Source organism: Fragaria vesca, linkage group LG6, assembly GCF_000184155.1.
Source record: "Fragaria vesca subsp. vesca linkage group LG6, FraVesHawaii_1.0, whole genome shotgun sequence".
Lineage (NCBI taxonomy): Eukaryota > Viridiplantae > Streptophyta > Magnoliopsida > Rosales > Rosaceae > Fragaria > Fragaria vesca.
The window spans coordinates 26,708,044-26,718,868 of NC_020496.1; the positions used below are offsets into that span (position 1 = coordinate 26,708,044).

The following is a 10,825-nucleotide window of genomic DNA, read 5'->3' on the forward strand; positions in this document are numbered from 1 at the left end:
TATCAATCAGGATCTTCCTTCATCAACTGGGTTGCATGTTTCTTATGTGATTCATATAATGACAGGTTCGAAGTCGATCACATGGAATATGCAGGGATGTCTATGTTAAGCTCTTGAATGCTGTTCTTTTCTTTTGCCTGGAGAGAAAAAAAGGAATTAAACAGCTGAACAGGACCCAAATGCACATGATTCATTTTATTTGATAATTATATGCTCGATTAGCCTCTGCTTTCATACACCTTTTGGAGTTATAGATAGGAATATATAGATTATAGAGCAAACAGAGAGTAAGGTCCATTGGTCCCTAGCTATGTGTATATAGGTCGAAGCAGATGTGTTGGTGAGGAAGAAAAGAGGGGGAGGGGGGAGGGGAATAGAACCTGAAGAGTTCGAAATCAAGAGAAATCCACACTCGTACATATAGGTTCCAACTAGCTAGAAAAAGATTGAGGACTAATACTTTTGATCACCAATAATATGTTGACACCATTTTCCAATGATAGATCCGATTGAAAAGAGAAAAAGAAGAGAAAAATAACACCTTTATGCACATTCAAGAGAGTTGAGTAGGAATAAGGTGCATATCGTGAGTTGGTGATGAACTGATGTCTGATGACCCTGTTGTTGAATTTGCATGTAATTTGGCATAGTTTTCCTCATGTACATTGAAATTCATAACCCCTTTAGCCGTCATTTGCAATGGCTTAAGAAACCCTAAACATGTGCTCGAATTAAGATATTCTCAAAGTGATCATGCATTGTGCTGTAACATACAATTGGAGTATTTGACATTTTGACACGCGTCAAGAGATTGATCCTTAAACTTACAAAGCCATTAGATACTCTCCTCACACACATCAAAAGAAAAAATGTTTGTAACCTCTTAAACTATACCGTTCACGGCATATGTTGTAATATGCATTACATATGAAGAATTGATGGTTTTTGTATTAAAAAGATAACTATTTACAATTGTGTTTTAATATGTGATCATATTAGACGCCCCATTCCAAGCGTATATAGTATACTTGTAATAATATTACATGTATTGGAACAAATCGATGGCCTATTTAACATATGCACTTGAAAATATGATCAACGAATAATTTTTGAAGTTAATTTCCATGTATAAGGGCTATTGGCAACTACGGGTTTGCCAATTGAAGTATTGAGCACTGTCAATGCATGTTTGGAGAATGAGCAGTATCCTAATGTCACAATCAGCATTTCCACATTCTGCAGAAGTCTCTTTTGATGAGATGTATGTGTTCCACATTCATAGTGTTTTGATTGTGATAATGGATTTTAAAGTTAGGTTTAATTTTTCTTATTATTATAAATAAGGTTATCATATTATGCACTATGTTTGGTATGGTTGGAGGGTGGAAGGAGCACAAAATACTATTTGGGGTCACAAACTTTGAAAACACGACTAGAGACAATCAAAGACATATTTTGTCATCATACAATGAAGTTGAGCATATTTTCTTTTAATCAAAACCGAACTTCATTCATAATGAACTGAATACAATGAGTTGAGACCTAATGGACAAGATCCAAACAACAAACCAACATGGTAGCTTATGCGGAAGATTATTGACCACACTACAGGACCGGCCTTGGGCTAAAGCCCAACAAGCATTTGCTTTGGGCCCCCAAATTTAAGGGCCTAAAAAAAAAAATCCAAGTATATATATATAACTAAATAAAAGCAAATATACTAAACATAACCTACACAACTTCTTACTTCTACAACCTTCTGTCTTTTTCTAATTCTCTTTGATCAAACATTCGAACTCATCGAAGTCATTGACTGCCGACCTGCCGGCTGCCGTCTGCTGCACGCCCGCTACCCACACCGCCCCGTCCGGCGTCCGGCTTTCCGCACGCGTCTTGTCGTCTCTGAGTCTGAGTTCTCTCCGACATCCGACAAAAGTCAAGTAAGTTAGTCTGTCCTCCTCCTCTAATGAGTCCAATCCCATAGTTTTTGCAATTTCATAGTTGAGAACTTGAAATTGAGAATGAGAAGGGTTTTGAAATTGAGACAGGTTTTGGTTTGAGTATTCGAATAATTGAATATTTGATTTCATGCCTTTGTTATTATCTTTTGCAGGGTGCTATATGGCTCTAATTAGGAAGTATCCTTCTGGAGATAAAAAAAGAAAAGAGAAGCAGAGAAGAGAGACATCCAATTCGATCAACTATGTCACAAGACAGAGTAAATAGTTTAGCTATGTTATCGATTGAAAAAGATTTGGCGGAAAAGCTTGAGTATTCATGTTTAATTGACACTTTTGCTGTCAAAAATGCAAAAATGGTAGTTTTTCAGTAACTGATATTTGTAAGTTTTAAATTTTTGTTTCAATCTTTATAGCATTTCATTATTATTGGGAGTTTTACTGTTATGTTATGTGCACACTTACTTTTGAAATGAACTAAAAATATAAATATATTTTTTGGCAGGGAACCTCAATTTTTTTTTTTGCTTCGAGCCCCTAAAATCTCAGGGCTGCCCTGCCACACTAGAGTTCATCCGAAAGTCTATACACTCATGGAGCGAAAGTAGTCTCGAGTCTCGACTCTAAACAAAACAAATGTTGACCAACTTTCAAGGCTTCTTTTGCTAAACTGTGTGTGCAGCCTTATTATCATCCCATTTCCAACTACAAAAAAAACTAGAGATTATATTTTGGTATAAAAAAACCTTCACCAAAATTTAAAATAGGCCTTTAAAATACTAGTAACATAAACAATATGACATTGTGTTAATATGCGTCTGGTTCTAGAAACTAGTTGCAAAGTAAATATGAGATGCTCAAAAAGCTCAAAATTCATATTATCATGTACTCTTTGACAATTTTCTTCTATAAAAATATCATTAAGTATTTGAGCTGATATAACGGACTGAATATGATCGTCGATGTTACATAAATATACCGACACTTCATGTAGACTAGGCTGACTAGCTTGATACGGAGATCAGATATTGTCGAAATTTCCCAGAATGAAATTACTAATTTTGACTGTAACGGTTACGGGCCGGGTTAAGCTGAAGCGGACGGGTTTTCTTTTCTTTCGCTTCTAGTCTACAACTGACAAAGCCACAGAAAATTCTGAGAGCTCAGAAATCTGAAAGCTGCCAGAACTGGATCTAAAGCTATTACAGGTAAGTTTTGGCCCTTCTGTTCTGAATTTGATAATTCCTTCATTAATTGTTTGGCTTTTGAATTTCTGAGAATGAAAACAGAGGTAGAATTAAGCTGTTTTGTATTTTCTGGGCTCGAATCAAAGTAATGATCCCTGTTATCTCCTCCATTTGGGTTAAGGGGCTCCTGTTGTTATCAAAGTTTGAATCTTTAGACATCAATGGTACACATTTAGCTGAGTGTAAAGGTAGATTATGCTGAAAATGTAAATTTTCCTCTATCTATTTTTATCCGATTGAGACCGGGCTTCTAGAATCAGAAGCTTAAATTGATTTACTTAAAAAAAATTAATCTTTAGTCGCTTGTATAAGTGGAGGTTTATCTGTGGTTGAATGTATGTTCTCCATTTTGTTTAATTTTTATGTTATTGAGTTTTGGGTCAGCTGGTTGCAATTTTGTGTTATCTTGTATTGGATATGCAAATTTAAGGTTATAACATAACAAAACTGGAAGTTTTGAGGCTATGAAGCAACATAATGCGAGATGTGGAAACCTTTTCAAACACATTAGCTTCATGTTTAGCATATATCTTCAACTACCACTTCAGTTCTGTCTTTGAACATTGTCAAATTTCTGTACTTTTGAGAGAACTAATTGAAATATGTTTGGTTTTTTCACTTTGGTGTTCAGTGATGTGGAAACGTGGAAACAAATTGAAACAATATTATGTGCCTCAGAACCGTTTCGTTGCATTTCTGGTTGTGTCTGTGACATTGGTTACCGTTGTTTTCGTATTGTTGTTTCGCAACACTGATCAAAAGCCAACTTCAGTACTTGGACTTCGAATGGAAAAATGGAACAGCTTTGAGTTATCGGTGCAACTATCTCAGACTGTAGAGTTCCGGAATGGAACAGATTTAATATGGCAAATACCAGATTCACCTAAAGCAGTCCTCTTTCTGGCTCATGGCTGTGATGGTAGAGCTGCTAACTTTTGGGACAAGTCTTCTACCTGCCCAAACTGCGTTGGTTTGCCAGAAGAAAGACTAATTGCTCTTCATGCTCTTGCTCGAAAGTTTGCTGTTCTTACCATATCAAGTAGAGGGAGGTGCTGGGCTTTCGGGAAGGAAATGATTACTGTTAAGGATATTATAACATGGTGGGTTAAGAAAAACAAGCTTGAGAAACTTCCTCTTGTGGCTTTGGGTGCCTCTTCTGGGGGATACTTTGTCTCTGTGCTCGCCACCGAGTTAAAGTTCAGTAGTATTACACTTATGATTGCTGAAGGGATGTTTGATCAAATAGATATAAATGAGAACTATCCTCCTACACTATTTGTGCACATGCCTAAAGATCAATTTAGGCAGAGAAAGATAGCCGGGTATATGGAAGTTTTGAAAAATAATGGTGTTGATGTTGGAGAGATCAAGTGCATGGAGTTTCCCTTGACACCATATGTCTTGGCTAATAGAATCCCAGGTCTTGATCAGTCTGTTTCTGCTAAGCTCTTTGAACTCTTCCGCCATGAGGGATTTATTGATGAGAATGGATATATGAAGAATGATGGCCGCAGAACACATTGGAAAGAAGCTGCAAGAAAGAGTAATATCATTTCTCCAGACAAGCAGCTAGCCCATTACATCCAGGAGGAGTTAAATCTTGCATTCGCATTCCATGAAATGACAAGCTTACACTCTGACAAGATCTTCAAATGGTTTGAATCTCATATGAGGTGACTGATTGTCAATTTTCTTGTCCTCTGCCTTGACCAGTGTTGTGAATCGGCTAGAATCTGCAGTAAATGACACACGCTGCTTATTTTCTAAATTTTTGTTCATGGTGGAAACTGGGAAGGGATTTGAAACAATGCATGTTAAGTTATCTATTGTATCGATCAGTGATGAAGTCAACTTGACGAAAATGTGCATTGCATTAGCTCATCAAGCTTGAAAGGTAGCATACTGAAGACTGACATTTTTAGGTGAAGTTTTACTGTCCTTGAGAAGAAGAACAATAATACAATATCATGTGCAAACGAATTTTTCTCTTTACATGATGTGGAAATAAGAATGATATATAAAGTGGTTCCTGTTCAATATGATATTGCTCTTTTGCTTTGTCAGATTAAGAATGGCAACATTGTATTTTTCAGCTTATACTAATCCGGCTCTGAATCATAATGAATTTGGCGGTGGAAAATTGACATCAGTACTGATTACTGAATACTTATTCTGCACTTCTATATCCTGTTTGAATACTTATACATGTGCAAAATGCGACTGAGCATGAATTGTATCCCACTTAAAGTCATTCCTTTAGTTTCTTATCATCTAAAAGTAATATGAACTTTTGAAGTACATTTCAGCCTGGATACTAGCTTGATTACTTAACCCTAAACAGTTTTGTTTGTAGAAGCTAACGTACAATGTTTCTCTCTCCTACCTCCTCTTGACAATTGAGGCTAGGTGTTATCTGTATCCCTGCCTTCAGGCATCTTGGGGCTGTTCTTCTTAACATGAGGTATTTTTCTCTCATCTTTTTAGCCTCAAGTCGAGCTTATTGACCTGTTTGGTGGCTGCTTTTTTGACTGCCTGTATACCATGGTCATTGTTTGATAATGGCGGTTGGTGTTTCTTTGGGTCGATTACATGCTTTTGTTTTTTGATCGGCAATGAAATCATTCGTTCATAGGAAAAACTACATCAAGGGCTAGGAGTATATAGTACTATAGTAGCATCATTAAACCCACCACAAATCGGTAGGAAGAGTGACACACTCCAATTTGTAAACACTGAAACAACTAGACTTAATAACTGGATCGGCAGCAACCAGTCTGGAACCATCCTCCATCAAAAGGTAGGAAAATTTAGGCCAAGTGCCACTCTTGCTACACTATGCGCAGCCTTATTGCAATCTCTTGGACTTGATATTCAAACGTTTGATACTTGGGACTATATTACACCTCTTTATTTTCTACGACTGCCTTGGACTTATGTGGGGTGTCTTAAGTTGTACTAATATTAACCCATGTTTGGTGTTGCAAGAGATTAGATGGTAGTTTGCTTGGTTTATAGTTTAGAATGATGGTGCTATCTAAGGATAACATATTTGAGTACCCACAATAATACCATCTAAGGAGGCCAAAATGAAAAGGTGTTATGTAAGCTCATTTATTTTAATACCCAGTGACACCAAACACAATACTAACTAAACTGGACTCCTTATTTAACACTGTCCTATTTAGTCTCAATAAACAAACATGCACTTAGCCGGGACTAAGACTAATAAGGATTTTTGCCTCATCAACTAAAGCACCATCTGGGCTCAAATCATCTTCACTGGAGTTCGAGGCTGCAAAGTGCAAACGCTTTCTGCGCTTCTGCGCATCACCCTCAATCTCCACATGCGAGTCTTGCACACAAAAATACAGTCCATTTATCAATGCAAGAAACTCACAGGTTAAAGTACTTGCTCATCCCACACCCGGCACAGCCAACACCCCCAAACACATTCCATATCATCCCTACAAACTGCCCCCTACCAAATCTCCCTCTGCATATCTCAAGTGCGCCATCAACATTAACCTTAACACGACCCAGCCTCGGTTTTGTCCACCTGCAAGTCCTCCGCTCAGTTCGACTACTCTGCATTCCTTCTCCAGATTCCGCAATAGCACCGCCTACTGCTTAGATAAAGCTCCCACCAGCTAGCAGCCTTCACCACCAATAAATCTGCTTCCACCGCTGATTTCCGATGGACCTTATTATTTCTTTCAAGCCATAGCTGCCAAGCCACCACCCCAAACCCTTCCTAGTCATTTTCATGAGCCACAATAGCCACATGAGCAAACAGCTCAAAGAAATCATGCTCTCTCCAACTCTTACAAACCTCAACCAAGAAAGTAAACTTCCAAATTCTACGGACTTGAGGGCATTCCCACGACACATGTAAGAGCTTGGGGGCATTTCCCCAACACATATAAGAAACTTTCATCATTGCACCCACAGCCTTCACAGCTCCCACCTACACAAACCTTCTCTTCAAATTCGTTACACAAGCTAGACGATTGTTACAAGCCCTCGAGAGAAATACTTTATTTTCTTTTGAAAGATTCAAACCCCATAATCGTTTCCACTTTCCAGACCTTTAAAATACCATCTGAGTTACTGCCGGAAGCAAGTGAACCTTGTCTTCTTACCTTCTTCTGTCAGTCCTGTGCATCAACCAAGTAGCCCGACTTAACGTGAACCTCCCGTTCTTATGTAGTGCCAGATCATCTTGTCCATAACTCCACTTGGCAAAGGAATAGACAGAATCATCTTTGGTTCGAAGTCTAAGAATTGAGCATCAATAATATCACGTTCCACTCGTGTCTTTGTTATAAGTCCAGCTACTTGCATTAAGGGTAATAGGGGAGACGACTTTAAACGTTGAGGTTGAGGAGAGAGCGTATTCAGCACACCCGGGTGCGCGGCGCACCCGGGTGCGCTGTATAATTTTCAGGTTGAGGAAGCCATCGGTCTTTCATCAAACTGATCGAGTCCCCTGTACCAACTCTCCAACGCATTCCCAATCCTAGATTTTCCTTTCCACACACCAAGCTTCTCCAAATCAAAGTGGCACCACTACGTGCCCGAGCATTCAGCAGCCATTCCTCCTTCGGGAAGCACTCTGCTCTAAGCAGCAGCCCAACAAGTTAGGAGACTGCATGATGCACCAAAAGTCTTTGCCATAACGATAGTTGAACACCTCCAAATCTTTAAAACCCAGGCCACCTTCCATCACATGCTTTGTTACTCGAATGAATTACATGAAATGCAAAATAGGTAACGGTGTCTATTGCATGAAATCCTAGATTTTCATTCGAGTAACAAAGCAGGTAACGATAATTCATGTATTTCATGCAAGGATTTCAAATGCCTTTCATTAAGGTCTTTGATATTTATTCTTTTTTAGGTAATCAGGTCTTTGATACTTCATGATATAGATGACCACAATGCAATTCATCTTTGGTGAGATGCCTTTGATTGTTACGTTCTATATAACGTGACACCGTTACCTATTTTGCATTTCATGTAATTCATCTAGTTCAACCACATTATATGTAGAACGTAACAATCAAAGGCATCTCACCAAAGATGAATTGCATTGTGGTCATTTATATCATGAAGTATCAAAGACCTGATTACCTAAAAAAGAAGAAATATCAAAGACCTTAATGAAAGGCATTTGAAGAGCGAAGTTGAGTTTCATTGTGGCCGTCTTTGATCATGAAATATCGAAGAGGTTTTTCGAGCAATAGGACTAGTAACATTGTTGCCAGTAGGATGTTAGGGTTCTTATGAAAATACTGGTGAGCTGCATAAATTTTGTAACTTTTACAAGATGAAAAGAGCTGATGAATATAAGAGCATTTGGAGAGTGAAATTAACACCATGTCCCCTCTCTTGACCTATTTCTTTCTTTTCTTGTCCTTGGTAGGTAAGCACTTACTACTTTCTTTATAGCTTCTAGTACTAGTGAGATCATTTGAATTAGGCTAGCTGATAGACATGTTTTCCAGATTTCATTTATTAGTCATGATCTATGTCATTAACTTATTTCATACAAATGATCGACATCAATTGATGTCTTAAAGTTGGTGGTCATGTTAGTGTCTAGTATTATTGCTACTATTATGCTTGGCATATGCATGCATGAGATATGGGAACCAAAATGCACCTCAAATTGATATGAATCAAGTCAATTAACCAAGACAAACATAAACTTAGCACTCATTAAAATGTAAATTAACTGAGTATCCATCTTAACATGCTGTTAAACACAGCAAATAGAATTAAACACTAACGACATAACAAATTCTAGGATGAACCACACTCTGAAGTAGTCTGAGATGTAAGGTAGTAGCAGTAGTAGTAGTAGTACTCATAAGCTGTGAACTGAAGGCAAATGTGATGGTGAATCAAGCTCTGGGCTTGAGTTTGCCCTCATTAGCCAGCCTGAAGAGACGAGCTTGGTTTTTTGCTGCCTTGTTGGAACTCAGTCCTCTGACGAAGCTGTCCCTGACTTGCGTGGTAGTGAAATGGAACCTGTTGTCCACCATTGAGTTGAGCAAGGCAGCTGTTCCTTCTCTGTAGAGTTCCCCAACTCCATCTGTACGAGTGTTGGAAAGCGCTTGCTGCAAGTTCATGGTGCTTGATCCGAACCCTGGAAGGCTAGTTAGACCAAAGGTATGACCCATAGTTGCCCACCAGCCCACAAGACCCCAGATCACTGTGGGGTGGTTCCTCCAGTAGCTGCAACAATGCAAAACAAGGCTGTTAGTTTCTCAAACTTAGAGATATTATAATTCTTGTGCGTGAGTAGTGATGTAGTTGATGAGAGTACTTACGTGCATGTGAAGGGAGGGGAGTTGGGATTAGGAAGATAGGGAGGTGTAGGAACACCTGGAGTCCCGGGGTCGATTGGTGGAGTTCCGATGATTGGAGGAGTAACAATGACAGGGGGTGTTAATGGGGTTGAAGGTGGAGTTCTGTAGGTTGGAGTTGATGGTGGAGTTCCGTAGGTTGGAGTTGATGGTGGAGTTCCGTAGGTTGGGGTTGAAGGAGTTGTCGGTCTTGATGGAGTTGGAGTTAGTCTTGATGGTGGTGTACCACAGTTGGTAGGTGGTGATGGTGAAGGGTTGTAGCTTCCATGAGAGGGAGGGTTGGAATGAGATGGGGTATGGTGGTGGGAAGGAGGACTTCCATGTGAACCTGCATTTCATGAAGCGAAAGATTAGTATATGAGAAAGACATATTTAGATGATCTATATAGCATGCATGAATAAAAACAAAAACGAAGGAACAGATACAATGTGTATCTGTGAGGATGAGTGAGGAAAAATATACCTCCGGGAGTGGTGCTTCCACCGTGGCCTGAAGGTGGGGGAGTTCCGGTGCCGGGGTCTGGAGTGTAGTAGTTCTTCTGGTCCTCAAAGGTGGTGGACATGACAGGGATGACCAGGTTGTGGGAGAGCATACCAGCAACCAATGCCCATATGAACAAAGAAGAAGACGCTTTGTTCCTCATCATAGCACCCATTTCTGTTTCGCTTCAAGAAGTGTTGGGAGGAGAACTGAAGGATGAAGCAGTGTGAGTTTGGCAGGAGGAAGAGGGGTGAATATATAAAGGGTAGATAGAGAGAGGAGTAAATATATGCAGGTGAAGGAGTATTGTGGGTAGTTGATGTTGCAGGTGCATTTATTTTTCCTATTTACTCCTTGATGCTCTCTCTCTCGATCTCTCTCTCTGGTCAAGTATTCGGAGTCGCTTCGCTAGAAACACAGATCACCCCATAAACACAATTCAGAACTCTCTCTCTCTCTCTCACACACACACACACATAAACAAGAAAAATTAGGTATATATGTGTTGAATTACTTAAGAAGTTGATTGCTTCATGTGGCCTGCATGGGGAAAATCATGGGGCTCTTGATATATAATATTTGCTGGTCTTTGGTTGGATCTGGGAAAATTGTATTAGTGGGATTAGTGACTATTTCAATTTCATTATATGAAATATAATAGTAATCTTTCCCTCTTTCTTGATGAAGCCTTTCTTCAAGAGAATGCCCTTTGTGTTTTAGAAAAAATTGTATATTTCATCAGAATGAGTGAGCTCCTTTTATAGGAGATTA

General features: G+C 39.1%; 2 protein-coding genes across 2 annotated transcripts; one reads left to right on the forward strand and one right to left on the reverse strand.

Moving 5' to 3' along the window:
• Positions 1 to 3,119: 3,119 nt before the first annotated feature.
• LOC101302959 lies at positions 3,120 to 5,267 on the forward strand. The gene is made up of 2 exons (XM_004303807.1): positions 3,120 to 3,166; positions 3,837 to 5,267. The coding sequence occupies exon 2, from the start codon at positions 3,839 to 3,841 to the stop codon at positions 4,880 to 4,882; it is 1,044 nt and encodes a 347-aa protein (XP_004303855.1). The 5' UTR covers positions 3,120 to 3,166; positions 3,837 to 3,838; the 3' UTR covers positions 4,883 to 5,267.
• A 3,629-nt stretch (positions 5,268 to 8,896) lies between these two features.
• Positions 8,897 to 10,439, reverse strand: LOC101303249 (protodermal factor 1-like). The gene is made up of 3 exons (XM_004303808.1): positions 10,037 to 10,439; positions 9,538 to 9,901; positions 8,897 to 9,442 (listed from the first exon to the last, which is right to left on the reverse strand). The coding sequence occupies exons 1-3, from the start codon at positions 10,227 to 10,229 to the stop codon at positions 9,109 to 9,111; spliced, it is 891 nt and encodes a 296-aa protein (XP_004303856.1). The 5' UTR covers positions 10,230 to 10,439; the 3' UTR covers positions 8,897 to 9,108.
• Between the last annotated feature and the right edge of the window lie 386 nt (positions 10,440 to 10,825).